Source organism: Papio anubis, chromosome 10 (assembly GCF_008728515.1).
Source record: "Papio anubis isolate 15944 chromosome 10, Panubis1.0, whole genome shotgun sequence".
In the NCBI taxonomy this organism is placed as follows: Eukaryota; Metazoa; Chordata; class Mammalia; order Primates; family Cercopithecidae; genus Papio; species Papio anubis.
Genome location: NC_044985.1, coordinates 58,034,771 through 58,056,525, shown reverse-complemented (window position 1 = coordinate 58,056,525; position 21,755 = coordinate 58,034,771). Strand labels below are relative to the sequence as shown.

General features: G+C 38.7%; 1 protein-coding gene across 1 annotated transcript in view; it reads left to right on the top strand.

Moving 5' to 3' along the window:
- The window catches only part of CIR1 (corepressor interacting with RBPJ, 1), a 49,254-nt gene extending 28,393 nt beyond the window's left edge, over window positions 1–20,861 (top strand). The window contains exons 8-10 of the mRNA XM_017946665.3: window positions 16,873–16,979; window positions 17,851–17,936; window positions 19,723–20,861. Of these exons, the coding sequence (XP_017802154.3) occupies window positions 16,873–16,979; window positions 17,851–17,936; window positions 19,723–20,371 (842 nt within the window). The 3' untranslated portion in view covers window positions 20,372–20,861. The remainder of the gene's footprint in view (window positions 1–16,872; window positions 16,980–17,850; window positions 17,937–19,722) is intronic.
- The last annotated feature ends 894 nt before the right edge of the window (window positions 20,862–21,755 follow it).

Below are 21,755 nucleotides of genomic sequence, written 5' to 3'. Positions count from 1 at the left end.
TCTATACAAATGGGAGAAGAATGTATATTCTGCTGTTGTTAGAGGAAGTATTCTATTAATGTTAGTACATCCAGTTGATGGATGGTACTATTCAGTTCTATATCCTGCTGATTTTCTGCTTGCTGGATCTGTCAGTTACTGATAGAGGGGTGTTGACATCTCCAACTATTACAGCGGATTTGTCTGTTTCTAAAAACATTTGTATCTGTTTTTGCCTCATATATTTTGATGCTCATTGTTAGGCATGTACACATGGGATTGTTGTATCTTCCTAGATAATTGACCCCTTTATAATTTATGTAATGTCTGTCTTTATCCTTGATGATTTTCCTTGCTCTGAAATCTACCTGTCTGACATTAATATAGGTACTCCAGCCTTATCAATTAGTGTTAGCATGGTATATATTTTTCTGTCCTTTTAATTTATCTGTGTCTTTATTTCTAAAGTGGGTTTCTTGTGGACAACAATAACCTATAGTTGGGTCTTGTTTTTTTATCTACTCAAATAGTCTTTTTTTTTTTTAAGAGACAGCATCCCTTTCACTTGCCCAGGCTGGAGTGTAGTGGCAAGGTCATAGCCCACTGTGGTCTCAAACTCCTGGGCTTAAGCTATCCTCCCACCTTAGCCTCCCAAGTAACTAGGATATCAAGCATGCACAATCATACCCACCAAATTTTTTGTTTTTGGGGGGTGGGGACAGAATCTTGCTCTCTTGCCCAGCTGGAGTGCAGTGGCATGATCTCGGCTTACTGCAACCTCCACCTCCAAGGTTCAAATGATTCTCCTGCCTCAGCATCCCAAGTAGCTGGGACTACAGGCGTGCAACACCATACCCAGCTAATTTTTGTATTTTTAGTAGCGACCGAGTTTCACCATGTTGGCCAAGATGGTCTCGATCTCTTGACCTCATGATCCACCCACCTTGGCCTCCCAAAGTGCTGGGAATACAGGCATGAGCCACCGTGCCCAATGCCCAGCTAATTTTTTAAAATATTTTTTGTAGAGACAGACTCTCACTATGTTGCGCAGGCTGGTCTTCAACTCCTGGCCTCCTGTCTTGGCCTCCCAAAGTACTGGGATTACAGATGTGAGCCACCACACCCAGCCTCTGTCTTTTAATTGGTGTGTTAAGACCATTCTTATCAAAAGCAATGATTGAAATAGTTGGATTAATATCTACTATATTTGTAATTGTTTTCTATTCATTGCTGTAATTTTTTGTTTCATTTTTTGTCTCTTAGTTTCTGTTTTCTCTGATTTTAATTGAGCATTTTATAGGAATCCATCTTATCTCCTCTTTTAGTATATTAATTATACTCTAAAACTTTTTTTAGTGATTGCCCTAGAACCACTTTTGTATGTGTATGCCACCGTTGTAAATATAAATTTACAACTAATGTAAGTTCACTCTTGAATAATACTATACAACTTCATGGTTAGTACAGGTAACTCATAACAGAGTAACCCAGTCCCTGTTCTACAACTGAATAGCTCCCTCGCATCCCTTATAACATTGCTGCCACACATTTCATTCATATCTAAGCTATAATACCCTGTATATTGTTGTTTTCATTATTTTGAACAAACTTGTCTTTTTAGATCAGTTAAGAATATTAAAAATAAAAGATTGTATTTGACATACTTCATCTCTTTCTCAAACATTCTGCCTTTATGTAGATCTGAGTTTCTGGCCTATATGATTTTCTTTCTCACTAAGTGACTTCTTTCAATATTTCCTTAAAGACAAGTCTACTGGCAAAATTTCCTCCATTTTTGTTGTCTGAAAAGGTCTTTATTTCTTCTTCACTTTTGAAGGATACTTGCACTAGATACTAAATTTCTTCATCTTTGATTTTTTTACAGTATGAATGTGATATGCTTAGGTATGGATTTCTTGGTATTGATCTTGCTTGGTGTTTTCTGAGCTATGGATATGTGGTTTGGCATATATCATTAGTTTTGGGAAATCCTCAGCCATTGTTATTTCAAATATTTCTTCTGTTCCTTTCTCTTTTCATTCTCCATTATTTCCATTATACACATGTAACATTTTTCATAATTGTCCCACAGTTCTTGAATATTCTTTTTCTTTTCTCTCTTTTCAGTTTGGGAAGTTTCCACTGACATATCTTAAAGCTCACTGGTTCTTTCTTCCTAATGAGCCCATCAAAGACATTGTAAATATGAATTTACAACTAATCTAAGTCTGATAAGTGTTTTTTGATTTCTAGCATTTCCTTTGATTCTAAGAGCTTCCATCTCTTTGCTTACATTATCCATCTGTTCTTGCATGTTGTCCAGTTTTTCCATTAGAGTCCTTAACATATTAATCTTAGTTATTTTAAATTCCCAGTCTGATACTTCCAGAATCTCTGCCATATCTAAGTCTGGTTTGATGCTTGCTTTTCTCTTTAGACTGTGGCTTTTGCCTTTTGGCATATGATATGGGTTGGCTGTGTCCCCACCCAGATCTCATCTTAAATGCCCACGTGTTGTGGGAAGGACCCAGTGGGAGGTAATTGAATCATGAGGGCAAGTCTTTCCCATGCTGTTCTCGTGACAGTGAATACGTCTCATGAGATCTGATGGTTTTAAAAAGAGGAATTCCCGGCCAGGCGCGGTGGCTCAAGCCTGTAATCCCAGCACTTTGGGAGGCCAAGACGGGCGGATCACGAGGTCAGGAGATTGAGACCATCCTGGCTGACACGGTGAAACCCCGTCTCTACTAAAAAATACAAAAAACTAGCCGGGCGAGGTGGCAGGCACCTGTAGTCCCAGCTACTCGGGAGGCTGAGGCAGGAGAATGGCGTGAACCTGGGAGGCGGAGCTTGCAGTGAGCTGAGATCTGGCCACTGCACTCCAGCCTGTGCCACAGAGCGAGACTCTGTCTCAAAAAAAAAAAGAGGAATTCCCCTTCACAAGCTTGCTTTCTTTGCCTGCTGCTATCCATGTAAGACATGACTTGCTCCTCCTTGCCTTCCACCATGATTGTGAGGCTTCCCCAGCCACATGGAACCGTAAGTCCAATTAAATCTCTTTCTTTTGTAAATTGTAATTTTGGGGTATATCTTTATCAGCATGTGAAAACAGACTAATACAGTAAATTGGTACCAATAGAGTGAGGCATTGCTGAAAAGATACCCGAAAATGTGGAAGCAGCTTTGGAACTGGGTAACAGCAGAGGTTGGAACAGTTTGGAGGGCTCAGAAGAAGACAGGAAAATGTGGGAAACTTTGGAACTTCCTAGAGACTTGTTGAATAGCTTTGACAGAAATACTGATAGTGATATGAACAGTAAGGTCCAGGCTGAGGTGGTCTTAGATGGAGATGAGGAACTTGGGAACTGGAGCAAAGGTGACTCTTGTGTTTTAGCAAAGAGACTGGCAGCATTTTGCTCCAGCCCTAGAGATTTGTGGAAGTTTGAACTTGAGAGAGATGATTTAGGGTATCTAGCTGAAGAAATTTCTAAGCAGCAAAGCATTCAAGAGGTGACTTGGGTGCTATTAAAAGCATTCAGGTTTTTAAGGGAAGCAGAGCATAAAAGTTCAGAAAATTTGCAGCCTGGCAATACAATAAAAAAGAAAATCCCATTTTCTGAGGAGAAATTCAAACCGGCTACAGAAATTTGCATGAGTAATAAGGAACCGAATGTTAATCCCCAAGACAATGGGGAAAATTTCCACAGGGCATGTCAGAGGTCTTCATGGCAGCCCCTCCCATTACAGGCCCAGAGGCCTAGGAGGAAAAAGTGGTTTTGTGTGCCAGGCCCAGGGTTCCATGCTATGTGCACCCTAGGGACTCGGTGCCCTGTGTCCCAGCTGCTCCAGCTGTGGCTGAAAGAGGCCAACGTAGAGCTCGGGCATGACTTCAGAGAGTGGAAGCCCCAAGCCTTGGCAGCTTCCATGTGGTGTTGAGCCTATAAGTGCACAGAAGTCAAGAATTGAGATTTTGGAACCTCCACCTAGATTTCAGATGTGTGGAAACGCCCAGATGTCCAGGCAGAAGTTTGCTGCAGGGGCAGGACCCTCATGGAGAACCTCTGCTAGGGCAGTGCAGAAGGGAAATGTGGGGTTGGAGCCCCCACACAGAGTCCCTGCTGGGACACTGCTTAGTAGAGCTGTGAGAAGAGGGTCACTGTCCTGCAGACCCCAGAATGGTAGATCCACTGACAGCTTGCACAGTGTGCCTGGAAAAGCTGCAGATGCTCAATGCCAGCCCATGAAAGCAGCCAGGAGGGAGGCTATACCCTGCAAAGCCACAGGGGTGGAGCTGCCCAAGGCCATGGGAACCCACCTCTTGCATTGGCATGACCTAGATGTGAGACATGGAGTCAAAGGAGATCACTCTGGAACTTTAAGATTTGACTGTCCTGCTGGATTTAGGACTTTCATGGAATCTATAGCCCCTTTGGAAACAAAGGGGCCAATTTCTCTCATTTGGCATGGCTGAATTTACCCAATACCTGTACTCCCACTGAATCTAGGAAATAATTAATCTGCTTTTGATTTTAGAGGCTCATAGGCAGAAGAGACTGGCTTTGTCTTGGATGAAACTTTGGACTGTGGACTTTTGAGTTGATGCTGAAATGAGTTAGGACTTTGGGGGACTGTTGGGAAGGCATTTTTGGTTTTGAAATGTGAGGATGTGAGATTGGGGAGGGGCCAGGGGTGGAATGATATGGTTTGTCTGTGTCGCCACCCAGATCTCATCTTGAATTCCCATGTGTTGTGGGAGGGACCCGGTGGGAGGTAATTGAATCGTGGGGGCAAGTGTTTCCCATGCTGTTCTTGTGATAGTGAGTAAGTCTCACAAGATCTGATGGTGTTAAAAAGAGGAATTCCCCTGCACAGGCTCTCTCTCTTTGCCTGCTGCCATCCAGGTAAGATGTGACTTGCTCCTCCTTGCCTTCTGCCGTGATTGTGAGGCTTCCCCAAACACGTGGAACTATAAGTCCAATTAAACCTCTTTCTTTTGTAAATTTCCCTGTCTAGGGTATGTCTTTATCAGCAGCATGAAAACAGACTAATACAGCATACCTTGTAATTTTTTGTTGAAAGCTGGACATGGTGTATCATTAAAAGGAACTGAGGTAAACAGGCCTGTAAGGTGAGGTTTTATGTTTATCTGGCTAGGCCTTAGACTGTATCTACTGTTTGCTGTCACTGTAGATGTCAGAGACTAAAATTTCCTCTAGTGTCCTTGTTTTTGTCTGCCCTTATCTTTAGCTTTCCCAAAAGACTCCTCTTTCAGTATTAAGAGTCTGAGCTTTGCAGTTCTTTCCTTTTTAATCCCCTGATATTATACAGGAATGCTCCTCATGTGGTAGTAAGATGTGGGGGAGAAGGAAGCATTCTCTTATTCTATGATTAAGTCTTAGTCTTTTAGTGAGCCTGTGCCTGTGGGCTGCAACCTTCACGTGTGTTTCTCAGCTTTATTTTCCCATGTAGGCTCGGCTATGGTGACATAGTTTCCCTTGAGAGTAAGCATTTGTTAAGGAAAACAAAATGCTCTGGGCATATTTGGAAATGGTTACTTTTCCCTTTGAGCTGGCGAAAGGGAAGCACACGGAGATTGTGCTTTGGTGTTTGCAATGAGAACCTGCTGGAGACTCTGGAAGTAAAACTCATGAAAGGGGGCTCTACTATGCTTGGGCCTCTAGGAGATTTTATCTGTCAAGCTAGTCCAGCTCAGTCTCCAACAATTAGTCAAATTACTCTAAGTATTCCTACCAATGGCTGGCTCCAGCAGTAGTTTCTGATTCCAGCAAACTTTAATAGTCTGTATTACCTATCTCTCCAGTTTTCAGGGCAGCGGTTTGCCCTGAGACCTCAATTCTCTGATAAATTTAAGATTTTTAAATTTTCTGTTTTTCAACTTTTTTCTTATTATAAGAATAAGAGGACTTTAAAGCTCTCTGTATTGGACTGAACCCCAGAAGTTATAAAAGCAACAAAAAGTGAATAAACATTGACTCCAAATTTGTTAACATTTATTTTGTATTTCACTAATTGAGTTTTGGATTTTTCAGTTATTATCTGTCTATACTTTGCCATAATTTTTTTTTTTTTTTTTTTTGAGAAAAGGTCTTGCTTTGTCCCCCAGGCCAGAGTGCAGTGGCACAGTCGCAGCTCACTGCAGCCTTGACCTCCTGGGCTCAAGTAGTCCTCCCACCTCAGCCTTCAGTGTAGCTGGGACCACAGGCACATACCACAATGCCTGGATCATTTCCAAATGTTTTTGTAAAAAAATTTACAGGATCTCACTATGTTACCCAGACTAGTCTCAAACTCCCAGGTTTAAGTGTTCCTCTGGCCTCGGCCTCCCAAAGTGCTGGGATTAGAGGCATAAGCCACAATGCCCAGCCCTGCCGTAATTTTTTTAAATTTAGATAATTTTTTCACATATTTGGGACTGAGTAGATAGGATAATATGGTGAATTTCATGATTTGAATAAAAGTAAATTTCAAATTCAAAATAATGTCACTGGATACACTATAAATATACAAAATTGCTTTTAAAAAAAAGTAAGAATTGCTTCAGTCTGAGTTCCAGACACACCACAAATAGGTAAAATATGATAGGGACTCAATATCCCAAATGTTTCTATCCAATCTTGTTTACACTGTAGTTTTTATTGTGTTCTAACCATATGAAAATGAACAGTTTAAGGAAGTTTTATTTTACACTTGCTGCAAAGATTTGTTTGTGTATCAAGTGTTCTTCTCCTTGCCTAATTTTTCCTAATTCTTGATTTAATTTTTCTTGAAGAATGCTGCACTAAGCCATGGTACTGATAGAAGTTTTCTGCAACAAGTGCTGCACATGCTCCTCCTCCATCTTTTCATAAGCCTTTCGTGTTGAAGACATTTTTGTTGCTTGGGAACACATTCGAGAAATTTCCCAAAATAATTGTCTGATCATAATCTTTGCTAGGAAGACAGCTAGGAGCACACCAGAGGAACTTCCTATAGAAAGAAAGATGATAAATTCAGTGGCCCTTCTGGCAACGCCACCTGAATCTGTTATGGAGCAGTTCCCTTATGCAACTCCTTGGAGAGGTGAAGTCGTCCCAGGATAGCTACTCATAGCCCTGCATCTAATGGCAGACTTCTTTTTAATCCTCCAACATAATTCTACTGCAGAAAAACATTTGTGTTACCGGAATTTTATTAAAGCTAAACTCCTGAAACAGGCAAATATTGAAACTAGTAAATAAAGAACCGACCTCAAAATAAAGAAGTGAAGTTGGGCACCATTTCCCTCTTTTATAATATACAGTTGATCGTACTTGATTGTACTTGATTATAATTGATTATAAGTCTCTCCTTTATAATATGTAGGTGATTTGATGTTTAAAATTTTTTTATGTGAGAGGAAGCTAGTTAGTTGAAAAGAAATGCTGGCCTATTAACAAGGTATTTCAGTAAAACTTGTCCAGTCATAGTGCTTCAAAGGTCAAAATGATGCTCCTAATTAGTACTTCACATTTTGGCTATTTTATTTTAGGTATTACCAATGGTTAAGTCATTTCAAATTATTTATACACATTATGATAATTTTGTAATTAAATTTGTTGTTAGAATGGCTGTTCCGTGAAATTTCGTTGACTTGAACAAATTAATTACAATCTTGTTCTGTCAGTAAATGAACCTGCTTGGTGTTAAAGGCATGTACTAGTGGAGGCTACACTTCCCATAATCTCAAAGGGGTATTATGATTCTCCAATGAGTCATAACTCTCTTTTACATGACTCTTCCTATTACCATCATTTCATCTACTCAAGGTCTATCAGCTTCAAGTAAAGAAATTAGTTTGTGATTACCTGAGAAAAGGAGAATGAATGAAATTTAGTCCACATATTAAATATTAATTCTTCTACCCAAATCATTCTTAATGAATTTAACACAAACCTCCATGTTCCACTAACTGGTTTAGTGTGTAAGCGAATGGAAAGGCTTTGCTAACTATTCTAAACATTACCATTTATAATCTTTTCTGAATGTATAATAAAAATTTGCAATTTAAGTTCTTTCCTATGAAAAATTTTCCCCAAAATATTATAAACTTGAAGCAAAAAACAAGCTCTCTCAAGCACTAAGGAGATAAAATAATAAAATCTCAATATTACACATTAATTTTTTTAATTAATTAATTTTATTTAAGTTCTAGGGTACATGTGCACAACATGCAGGTTTGTTACATATGTATATATGTGCCATGTTGATTTGCTGCACCCATCAACTCGTCATTTACATTAGGTATTTCTCCTAATGCTATCCCTCCCCTATTCTACCACCCCACGACAGGCCCCAGTGTGTGATGTTCCCCACCCTGTGTCCAAGTGTTCTCATTGTTCAATTCCCACCTATGACTGAGAACATGCGGTGTTTGGTTTTCTGTCCTTGCAATAGTTTCTCAGAATGATGGTTTCCAGCTTCATCCATGTCGCTACAAAGGACATGAACTCATCCTTTTTTATTACTGTATAGTATTCCATGGTGTAGATGTGCCACGTTTTCTTAATCCAGTCTATCATTGATGGACGTTTGGGTTGGTTCCAAGTCTTTGCTATTGTGAACAGTGCTGCAATAAACGTATGTGTGCATGTGTCTTTATAGTAGCATGATTTATAATCCTTTGGGTATATACCCAGTAATGGAATTGCTGGGTCAAATGGTATTTCTAGTTCTGGATCCTTGAGGAATTGCCACACTGTCTTCCACAATGGTTGAACTAGCTTACACTCTCACCAACAATGTAAAAGCATTCCTGTTTCTCCACATCCTGTCCAGCACCTGTTGTTTCCTGACTTTTTAATCATCGCCATTCTGACTGGTATTACACACTAATTTTTTAAACCATTTTCTGTGTTATATACTTGAGATATGTAAGTTTGAATTCCCTTTGCAGAGGTCTTCTCATAATGTATAGATATAATGAGTGGATACAGTACCATAGTTACTCAGTAATCACTATTTATGGATTTAAAATCTCTTTTTTTTTTTAAGTAAAATGCACTGGTCTTAAATGTAGACTTGGAATTTGATAAATGTATGCTCTCAGGTAACCAACATCCCTGACAAGATACAGAGCATTGCCATCACCCTAGAAAATGCCCTTCTGTCCTTTTCCAGGCTGCCTTCTCCTCCCACAACCAATTTTTTAATTCCTAATCCAGTGTATTAATTTTATCTGTTCTTGAGCTTCATATAAGTGAAATCATACAGTAGGTACTCTTTTGTATCTCATTTATTTGATTCAACAAGTTTTTGAGGCTCATGGATGCTTAACTTTTCAAGAGCATTAATATTCCCATAACTCATTTAAAACATAATGCTAACTTCTGGGCTGGGCACAGTGGCCCATGCCTATAATCCCAGCACTTTGAGAGGCTGAGGTCAGGAGTTCGAGACCAGCCTGGCCAATATGGTGAACCTTGTCTGTACTAAAAATACAAAAATTAGCCGGGCATGGTGGTGTGCGCCTGTTATCCCAGCTCCTTGGGAGACTGAGGCGAGAGGATCGCTTGAACCTGAGAGGGAGGGGTTGCAGTGAGCCGAGATTGTGCTGCTGCACTCCAGCCAAGGGAAGAGACTGGAGACTCTGTCTCAAAAAATAATAGTAATAATAATGCTGACTTCTAAATACTTCAGGTTCATCACAGCACAAATGATTTTTTGTAGTCTAGGGCTGTGAATTAACTATTATTGCCAGGTGTATCATCATTAAAATATTTGCATATAAATTAAGTTGAAAATATAAGTAGGCCGGGCGCGGTGGCTCACGCCTGTAATCTCAGCACTTTGGGAGGCCGAGGCGGACGGATCACGAGGTCAGGAGATTGAGACCATCCTGGCTAACACCGTGAAACCCGGTCTCTACTAAAAATACAAAAAAATTAGCCGGGCGTGGTGGTGGGCGCCTGTAGTCCCAGCTACTCAGGAGGCTGAGGCAGGAGAATGGCGTGAACCCGGGAGGCAGAGCTTGCAGTGAGCCGAGATTGCGCCACTGCACTCCAGGCTGGGCGACAGAGTGAGACTCCGTCTCGGAAAAAAAAAAAAAAAGAAAATATAAGTAATTACGTATAAGTCATACATCTTTATATTCATTCTAGGCCAGGCACGGTGGCTCATGCCTGTAATCCTAGCACTTTGGGAGGCCAAGGCAGGTGGATCATTTGAGGTCAGGAGTTCGAGACCAGCCTGACCAACATGATGAAACCCCCATCTCTACCAAAATACAAAACTTAGCCGGGTTTGGGGGCTGGCACCTGTAATCACAGCTACTCAGGAGACTGAGGCAGGAGAATTGCTTGAACCCAGGAGGTGGAAGTTGCAGTGAGCTGAGATGGCATCATTGCACTCCAGCCTGGGTGACAGAGCAACACTCCATCTCAAAATAAAAATAATAAAAATAAAAATAAAATATATTCATTCTGTAAGGCAAAGTTTCTAATAAACTGATTTTTTTTACTAGCATACAATAAAGACAGTTTCATATTTCTTTGCCTTTGTGTACTTTGCAGACACATAGACTAAAATGAAATGTTTAATTTTTCCTTTACATTATGTGTTTCAATAGACATCAGTTAGCTGTCTTCAGTATGAACTTGGGATAAGGGCAATAAGAAACCCTATTGTCTCCACCCTCCACTAAGATGAACTGGCAGTGTGTCAGGAAAATTCCCAGTATGGAGCAGTTTTATTACAATTCAGTACAATTGGTTCTTGCATAACCTTTAGAAAATCATACATAAAACATTCTCATCTATATAAATAAAAATCACCCACACACTTTATTAATAGCTTTGTTCACTTTTTCCTGGGTGTTATGCTGCATGTTCCTACTGAGCCCCTTTTTTTAGTCTTTTTAAAAGGTAACTTTCTCTAAGCTTTCTTAAAAGAAAGGTTATGGTAATATTAGGAATCAAATATAAGTGTAAGATAATTCTTGATAAGTCCTATTAGACACAGATCTCCCTGTTGATCAATACTCTAGTGTCTAACTGTCCTTTTTACATTTAGTGACAGGGACTGGCTTATTCACTAGATATAGCCAATTTTAAGAAAGGAAAGGGACAGAAGATTGTACTTTCATGGAAATAATCATATTTAATTTGTGATAATGTTTGAGGTTTATTTTAAAACCTTTTACAGTTATACTACTGTTAGTTTGGCTGCAATAAATACATGGGAAAGTGATTACAAGAACATATAAGCAGTCTGGGCCTCCTTTTTCTTTAGCCAGAAACATGTTTTCATTAGCCAGAAGTGTATTTTCAGGTGTCATTTTCCTAAATCCAAACTTTACAAAACTTGCCATATACTCCCCCAAAGTATGTGGTATAAAATATCAAAATAATTTAATAGTAAGCCTCTAGACTTAACTACCAATTTATAGGAAATATAAGAGCTAGAGAAACATATTAAATGGCACCACTGTCCAGAATGTGGGAAATCTACAGGACAGATTACCCAATTTCTTTAACAAATGAATAACAGTAGGGAGGGGAAGTTAGATACGTGTTTTAGATTAAGAGATCTATAAATCAAATGCAATATGTGGACCTTGTTTGTATCCTAATCTGAACAAACCAACTGTAAAAAGATACTTTTGAGACAGTTTGAGAAATCTGAATGTTGACTATTTGATGACATTTTAAAATTATCAATGTTGAGAAGCATAATAAAGGTATTGAGGTTGAGATTTTATTTACAATATTCTATGAAAAAAGAAATAAATTTGAAAGTAATAGATAAGAATGGCAAAATATTGTTAATTGTTGAAACTATGTGATGTAGGTTTGCAGTTTCCCATAATATAAAGCTGAAACACATACAATGAGAAGGGAAAAAAATAGATCATCACTGTAATAGAAAGCAAAACTATATTGACTTTAGGGTAGCCATTTAGTTTCAGCCAACAGTGGCATTCTATAAATTAAGTACATAATGTGTTAAATTTGGGAGAAGGAGAGAGCGGCTGGTCGGTTGGTCTGTCCTTTCTTTCTTTCCTTCGCCTTCCCTTTCCTTCCCTTTCTTTCTCTTTCTTTCTTACCGTCTGTCTTTTTTTCTGTCTTTCTTTTGACAGGATCTCACTCTGTTGCTTAGGCTGCAGTGCAGTGGTGAGATCACAGCTCCTGTGTTCAAGTGATCCTCCTACCTCAGCTTGTCTAGTAGCTGGGAGTCTAGGCATGTGCGCCACCACGGCCAGCTAATTTTTGTAGAGACAGAGTCTCACCATGTTGCCCAAACTGCTCTTGAACTCCTGGACTCAGGCGATCCACCCGCCTCTGCCTCCAAAAGTGCTGGGACTACAGGCGTGAGCCACTGCGCCTGGCCAGGAAAGGCATTTCTAATCAGCCTTACCCTAACCTACAACTCACTGCCCCCTTTTCTCCTATTTAATTGTAGGTGATAATGCATTGTTTGAAAACAATGATGGGCCAGGCCAGGTGGCTCACGCCTGTAATCCCAGCACTTTGGGAGGCTGAGGCAGGCAGATCACGAGGTCAGGAGATGGAGACCATCCTGGCTAACACAGTGAAACCCCGTCTCTACTAAAAATACAAAAAATTAGCCAGGCGTGGTGCGGGCGCCTGTAGTCCCAGCTACTCGGGAGGCTGAGGTAGGAGAATGGCGTGAACCCAGGAGGCGGAGCTTGCCAGTGAGCTGAGATCATACCACTGCGCTCCAGCCTGAGCGACAGAGAGAGACAAAGTCTCAAAAAAAAAAAAATGATGAACTTCGAATGGAGCAGATGGACCTAGTGTTTGCAGTGAAACACAAGTGTCTTTGCCTTCAGCTTTAGTCTCCCTCGTATGCCATTTGTGGCGTTCCCCTGGGACTGCCATACTATAACTGTGGAGTCAGTTGTATGACATTTCCTCATAGCCAGAACTTTTGAGTTTATATATTATTCTTTGATAAAATACCTATTTTGCAACAGGACATTCTTTTTTTACCTTTCATTGTTTTTGTTCTGTAAAAATGAAGACTCTTGGCCGGGCATGGTGGCTCACGCCCGTAATCCCAGCACTTTGGGAGGCCGAGGCGGGTGGATCACGAGGTCAGGAGATGGAGACCATCCTAGCTAACACAGTGAAACCCTGTCTGTACTAAAAATACAAAAAATTAGCCGGGCGTGGTGGCGGGCGCCTGTAGTCCCAGCTACTCGGGTGGCTGAGGCAGGAGAATGGCGGGAACCCGGGAGGTGGAGCTTGCAGTGAGCCGCGATCGCGCCACTGGAGATCGCGCCACTGCACTGCAGTCTGGGAGACACAGCGAGACTCTGTCTCAAAAAAAAAAAAAAAAGAATACTCTTAGTGAATAGATTAAGCGCTTTACACACATAATTTTGTATGGCATAATTTACTTTCTAGGAATTTTTTCTTTCCTGAGACTCTGATTTCATGGTATTTTTCTAGTAGAGCCTGTGGTCTAATCAGAACATGGAACTGTACACAATTGGTATTTTGACACTTATCCATATCACAGCAAAGAGAAGTTTGTAAAATAAATGAATGTTGGAAGCAGTTTCTTCAGCGGACCTGCTTTTCTAAGTTGGGACGTTGGTTTGCATGCTGCAAAGGCTTGGCTGAGATGATCTAGAAAGGGGCCCTCACAAATCTGCATTTTAGAACAAATGCCCTCTTTCTGAATTCTCTAGTAGTATTCTACCATAGCAAATTTAAGAATAAGCCAAACAATTTCTAAGATCCAACTCCAGCTATAATTGAAATTATTAAGGCACCATACATAAAAGTATTTTGCATTTGAACATATTTGTGTAATCTGTTTTATCAACATATCTGTAATCTATTGTATCAACTAAATTTTGAGTTCTCAAATGATCTGGAGTCATTTCTGTCAATGTAACTCTACATAGCCTCTGTCATAATTGAAAGTGTAAAGATACTTGCTAAATATATCTTAATTAAACCTGACTTGTTTCATCTCCTAAACCTAGAACTTTAAGCCCAGAACTTTGGTTGATAGGAGAAGGTTTAAGTACAAAAAAAAAGTAAATAAGACTGGATTATGAAAAGTATTACTACTGAGAGCATTTTTTTGAATTATGAAAAGTACCATGAGATAGTCATGGAAGTTGCATAGTGGCCAGGCACAGTGACTCACACCTGTAAACCCAGCATTTTGGGAGACCGAGGCAGGTGGATTGTTTGAGCTGAGGAGTTCAAGACCAGCCTAGGCAACATGGCAAAACCCCATCTCTACCAAAAAAAAAAATATATATATATATATATATATGTGTTATATATTAAAAGACATAATTTCTTTATATAAGAAAGTTGAATAGCTACTGGTAAAAATAATAGTCTTTATTAAGTACTATTTGTCAAGCGCTTTACTAAGCACTGTATTTGCAGTCATACATTGTGAAAGTGTGCTAAATTTATATACTACACAGAGTTTTTAGTTGGAGTTTTTGAAAAATGTAAATGCTAGAAGAGTAATGTTTAATAATCTGTATAATCTCTGTAACACTGGGGAAATACATCATTTTCTTGAAGTAGTTGGAAGTACTTTTAAAGAGGGCACACTTTCTATAACATCTTATTAAAATTACCCATCTTGTGATGAAAACTGGTGAAATTAGTATAACCTCTCCTGATGGCCAAGCTTTGTTACCCTTTACTGGAGTGGTTCTTATTCTAATTCTTAACAAGTTTGGTGTCTGAATTCATTTGATATCTAATAAAATTATTGACACGGAAATGTAGTTTTGACACTTCAGAAGAGACATTTTCTACTTTATAATATTAAGTTCCTACATGAGAAATTTGAGAAGCCACCAAAGTAAATATTTTGTTATTCATTTAAAGCTCTTAATTGAGCTGGGCACGGTGGCTCACACCTGTAATCCCAGCACTTTAGGAGGCTGAGGCGGGCAGATCACGAGGTCAGGAGTGTGAGACCAACCTGACCAACATGGTGAAACCCTGTCTCTACTACAAATACAAAACTTAGCCGGGTGTGGTGGCAGGCACCTGTAATCCCAGCTACTCTGGAGGCTGAGGCAGGAGAATTGCTTGAACCCAGGTGGCAGAGGTTGCACTGAGCCGAGATCACACCACTGCACTCCAGTCTGGGCGACAGAGCGAGACTCCATCTCAAGAAAAAAACCTCTTAATTGTTTGAGCACTTTTATGCCATTTAGAGGCAACCAGTATTAATATTTAAAATTCAATTTTATTTAAGATTGTATTATCAACATTAGCAATCAGACTGAATAATTAAAGGGCCATTAAAGTAATACATAGGAATTAAAAATTTTGTATAGAAGAAAAATTAAATTAAAAACCCTCTTGGTTTGAAATGAAATATTAATGTAAGACAGGCGTTTTTGTTTGTTCTTAACTAAATAAGCCTTTTTTTCCTAAAACTATGACATCATTAATAACTTCCCCCATACTCCAATAATAGACAGTTTTTTCCCATCATCTCCCTTGTACCTAGAGCAAACTTTCAGTTGTTTTTGACAATATGAATGGAATGGTAAAGCCTGGAAAGCCCAGTAAAATATATTATAACTGAGTTTTTCTCATCAAATTTTTAACCACATCTGCTATTGACAGGTAAACAAATTTTAACTGATTGCCTTTTGCTTTCCATGATAACATGCAGGTGAGCGGGCAAATAAGTGGTAAAAGACCAATGAAGCAGTCCAAAGAAATAGACAAAGTAACCAACAAACTAAAGAACTCATTTCTGAATATTTTTCTATCCCCCTACCCTCCCTTATGAACTCCTTGTGGGCAGTAACTGTCTTATTCTTCCGTAAATGACAGACACATCAGCTGGGGTAGTTCATTTAAGCCAGTGTAGGTGATTTAGGGTGGCAACTTTAAATAGCTGCCATGAAATGTTGTCATTAGTTTGCTAGCGGCAGGGAAAACAAAATGAAACAGGAATATACAAAAGGAGGTAAAGAGTCTCTCTTACCTTACATAAACCTTATGTTTGAGGGTAGGAGGCAAACCTTTAAAAAAGTATATTAATTTATTTATTTAGAGACAAGGTTTTGCCATGTTGGCCAAGTTGGTCTTGAACTCCCGGGCTCAAGTGATCCTTCCACCTCGGCCTCCCAAAATGCTGGGATAACATGCATAAGCCACCACTCCCAGCTGAAAATTTTTAAAATTTAGTGTTAGTTCATATTTGGGGACCAAAAATCTCACTTTTCAGTCTGAGATTTTGCAAAAATGGAAGTGTAGTGTCTTATAAAAATATATAAAACATACATACTAATAGCCAGCCTAAAACTGCCTGTTACCAGCCTAATCTAGTAATTAAAAATTTCAAAATCTGGGAATAAAAGCAAGATTAATTAAAGTACTTGGTGGTTACCCATAGGGTGTGTGCGCATGTGTGATTAGCAACCACATGGCAATGTATTCAGTATTGTTATTTGACAAATAAGGATGAGGAATTTTGATTTGGAAATGAGGATAATAAATTTCTCATGTACCTTTAAAAATATATCTTTTAAATGAACTCTTACTGAGAGAATAACTACTAAAAATTAAATTGTAGTTTTTTATTATAATATTTTGCTTTGATTTTATATTAAAAACTGCCAACCATATAACATCTAAATGTATCTTTTTCAATATGACAAAGTTACATAAGAAGACTCCCCTTGCACGTAAAGAAAAATGCAATTATTTTCTATTCTGAATCTCCAGACTGCTGTTTTAGAAAATCATATCTGATTATTTGCTCAGCAGAAGATTATTGAGTTGATTTAGCTGTGATTTTACTTAACAAAGCTTCAACTGCATTCCTACTGTGGAGTCCGAAAAAGGTAGAGAGATATAAATGATACACTCAAACTGTGATTTTTGTGAACAGGGCCATCGATGCACCCCTCGGAGCTAATAGCGGAGATGAGAAACAGTGGGTTTGCACTGAAACGAAATGTACTGGGGAGAAACTTGACCGCAAATGATCCATCACAGGTAATGATCTTTTTATCAGTAAGCTGAAAATGTCTATAAATCTAAATGTGATTGCTTGTGAATTGCTACTTAATGTTTTCCAATATGCATATATCCATAGGAAAGTAAGATAGAGCAAAGCAAATACCCAAAATGTATTTTGATTTGGCTTTATTATTTTAACCTAAATGAGAAATTGTTTACAAACCTGTATTTTAATAAATGAAACTGCTCCTTTGAGTTTATGTGGATAAAGTATCTAACTGAACTGATGATGAGGCTGTTGGTTTTTCCTTCCTGCTAAATTATCCCTGATATGACATTAAATAGAACCAGTGGTTAGAAGTAGGTAAAAACCCCTAAAAATCGTAGAAAATATTTTAAACTTATTTATTTTATTAAACTATACATAGGTCCAGAAAATGATTGAGTTTGAAGGGCTATATTATTATATATTTGATAATGTGCTGTTGAAATTATAAAGGCTAAAATTGTGGCTATTTTGACCTGCCTTTAAAACTCATAATCTTATTTTTTATATTTCATTAAATTAAAAATAAAGTATTTAAACTGGCAAGTGTTAACATTCAAGAGATAGAGAATGGAAGTCATGCTCTAAACATTTTCTCTGTGTGTGTCTATCATCCTTTTCCTGGAAGAGTTTCCTGATGCTGGCAAAGCAGTCATGTTAACCTCTTAGTGCTGTATGATCCACTTCGGCAGGGAGACTACAAAAAAAAATGTTTAATTCCCTCCCATTTCCCAATCCAAAATACCATACTCATCTACAGTGTGTCCCTGATACAAAACTTATTTATAAATGTTTTCTTTTTTATCTTATAACTACATTGTCTTGAAATCTAGCAATTTAATGATGTCTTTGTTGACTCAGGAGTATGTTGCAAGTGAGGGTGAAGAAGATCCAGAAGTTGAATTTTTAAAGTCACTAACAACCAAACAAAAACAGAAACTTCTCAGGTAATTTAAAAGTGTATATTTAATATATTTATTTTTTCCTTAGTATTCATCTCAGTATCGTATACAACTCTGATCCTAAGAGCTCATGAAGGTACTTAAACCGTGTATCACATTTATTGATTATTCTTCACCCATAGCTAATACAATTTTGTCTGTCTTTTCAGTAACATGGAAATTGTATACTCAGATGTAAGATTATATACTCAGATTATACCACAAAACTATTGCACTTTTCAGAACGTTTTAGAATTATACTTATTTATAACTTTTACTTTTCAAAATAGATTTGTATGTATCTTCGCACGCAATTTGTTCTTAGGAAACATTTTTGGCCTTTTTTTTTTAATGTTTTGTAAAATCTTATGAGAATGCAGAAAGAATGCTTAAATTTAAGGCAAACGTGAATTTTGTTAAACAGACTACCTCCGAATTAAAGAATCCAAGAAATGTCTGCTGAGTCCAATAGAGGGAGCTCATGATGCTTTCAGTATGTAGAGTTTTGAGAATGGCTAGACAGAACCTAGAGACTTATTTTCAGAGTAACTCAAACATACCATATAAATAAGTTACGCCTCCGAGAATGTGAAGTACTCTTTAGAAATTCAGAGCGTTTTAATAGGATTGTCCTAATTATTTATAAAACTAAACAATTGCCGGGCGTGGTGGCTCAAGCCTGTAATCCCAGCACTTTGGGAAGCCGAGACGAGCAGATCATGAGGTCAGGAGATCGAGACCATCCTAGCTAACACGGTGAAACCCCGTCTCTACTAAAAAATACAAAAAACTAGCCGAGCGAGGTGGTGGGCGAGTAGCTGGGAGGCTGAGGCAGGAGAATGGCGTAAACCCGGGAGGCAGAGCTTGCAGTGAGCTGAGATCCGGCCACTGCACTCCAGCCTGGGCGACAGAGCGAGACTCCGTCTCAAAAAAATAAATAAATAAAAATAAACAATTGTTGAAAACAAGTATTAACTATATTATTTTATAAAAGTAATATTTCAGAAGTTTAATGTGTACTTTTAGAATTTCTGGAGAATATTCTCGAATTTTGATAATGTAATGTTGATTAATATTTACATACTATAAAATAGTACATAAAATTAATTTTTCATCTGATTATAGCTGTGTATTTGCTTTTATAGTAGTTCCAACTGATGTTACACACCTTTCACAGACTTTCTTTAGGATGACCATTTAGAGTGCTATATAATTTCATATCAGTAAGAATTTAACACAAAAGTAGTCATTACTATTGAAGTATAGTCAGAAAATTGGCTTGATGCATTTTTTTAAATTTAATGTATACATGCTTTGAATAATTTTAAAGGAAGAAAATGAGTTGTCATTTAGTAAACAATGCGTTCATATATGGATACGAGTTTTTTGTTTTGTTTTGTTTTTAAGACAGAGTCTCACTCTGTTGCCCATGCTAGAGTGCAGTGGCATGATTTTGACTCACTGCAACCTCTGCCTCCCAGGTTTAAGCGATTCTCGTGCCTCAGCCTCCTGAGTAGCTGGGATTACAGGCATGTGCCACCATGCCCAGATAATTTTTGTATTTTTACTAGAGATGGGGTTTCACCATGTTAGTCTGGTCTCGAACTCCTGACCTTGTGATCCGCTCGCCTTGGCCTCCCAAAGTGCTGGAATTACAAGCGTGAGCCACTGCACCCTGCCATGGATACGATTTTTAATAACTTCTAAGAAAATATATTGTTTGTTCGTAACTTACAGTTGATGAAATAGCTATTTTTCACACAGTCTGTTACTGTTTGTTTCCCAATTACAGGAAATTAGATCGACTGGAGAAGAGAAAAAAGAAAAAAGATAGAAAAAAGAAAAAGTTTCAGAAGAGCAGAAGTAAGCACAAAAAACATAAGTCCTCTTCTTCCTCCTCTTCCTCCTCCTCCTCCTCCTCTTCCTCTACTGAGACTTCAGAAAGCAGTAGTGAGAGTGAGAGTGACAATAAAGAAAAAAAAATAGAAAGGAAGAAAAGAAAGAAAAGCAAGTGTTCAGGGCATAACAACAGTGATTCTGAAGAGAAGGACAAGTCTAAGAAGAGACAACTTCATGAAGAACTTTCTAGCAGTCACCATAACCGGGAAAAAGCCAAGGAAAAGCCCAGATTCTTAAAACGCGAGAGTTCTAGGGAGAACAGCAAATGGAGCCATTCCGATTCTGACAAAAAGTCCAGAAGCCGTCATCATAGCCCAGAGAAGAGAGGCTCTGAAAGAAAGGAGGGGAGCAGCAGGAGCCATGGCAGGGAGGAAAGGAGCAGGAGAAGCCGGAGCAGAAGTCCTGGTAGTTACAAGCAAAGGGAGATAAGAAAACGGCCACAGCGAAGTCCCAGTGCAGAGCAAAGCAGAAGAAATGACACCAGAAGCCATGGCACAGATGTGTACAGAGGAGAAAAAATGTACAGGAGATATGCATACTAAAGTGACACAGAATGAGGCAGAAGTAGAGAAGAAAGACTGTATGTGACAATTACCTGGGAATAAAAATATCTCCACTTTTTTATTGAATACTTATAGCAAGGGCTAAATTATGTACTATTGTCTTTCTAATAAAAAAGCTCAATTTTAATTTTTCATCTCTGTAAACTGTCAAGTACAAAACTACATGAGTACTATAAGAATGAATTTTGCAAATATTTGTAAGCTATTTTGGGGCTGTAGAAATATTTTCTGTTGGTAACTGTTTCTTGTGCCCCATACCAGATAAAAACCATATATAGAACTCTGTGACATTTTCTTTGTTCTGAAACATTGTTAAGAGAATGACAGTACATTGAATGGGTATAATTTAATTTTTTCAATTCAAATTTGTTATTCAAGGATTTGAATTTGCTTGAAGTGAATTGTAATCATTATCCAAATTCACTAGTATAAATTAAACAATGGATTAATAAATCTTTAAGACTTTTAAGCCCCCTTAACATTTTGTTCTATAGAATAAGCTGTTTACATTTGGATAATATTAGTTTTTTGTGCAGGTATACAAGTTACCTCAAACTTAAAACAGTCCAGCTGGGCCAGGCACGGTGGCTTACGCCTGTAATCCCAGCACTTTGGGAGGCCCAAGCGGGCAGATCACCTGAGGTCAGGAGTTCGAGACCAGCCTGGCCAACATGGTGAAACTGCGTGTCTACTAAAAATACCAAAAATTAGCCGAGCATGGTGGCACTCGCTGTAGTCCCAGCTATTCGGGAGTTTGAGGCAGGATATTCACTTGTACCCGGGAGGTGGATGTTGCAGTGAGCCGAGATTATGCCACTGCACTCCAGCATGGGCGACAGAGTGAGACTCCATTTCAAGAAAAAAAAAAATTAGGCATGGTGGCATGCACCTGTAATCCCAGCTACTCAAGAGGCTGAGGTGGGAGAACCGCTTGAACCCAGGAGGAGGAGGTTGCAGTGAGCCAAGATCGCGTCACTGCACTCCAGCCTGGGTGATGGAGCAAGACTCCCATCTCAAAAACAAAACAAAACAAAACAAAAAACAATCCAACTGTATTAGCTTAACAGTTCTAGAGGTCGTAAGTTTGACATGGGTCTCACTGGGCTAAAGTCAAGGTGTCAGTAGAATTGTGTTTCTTCTAGAGGCTCAAGGGGAAAATATGTTTGCTTGCCTGTTCCAGCTTCTAGATGCTGCCTGCATTTCTTGGCTCCTGGCCCCCTTCCTCCATTTTCAAAGCTAACAAAGAGGAGTCAAGTCCTTCTCAAATCTAATCATTCTGACACTTTGACATTCTGCATCCCTCTTCCAATTTTAAGTACCTTGTGATTACATCGGGCCCAGCTGAAGAATCATGCAATAATCT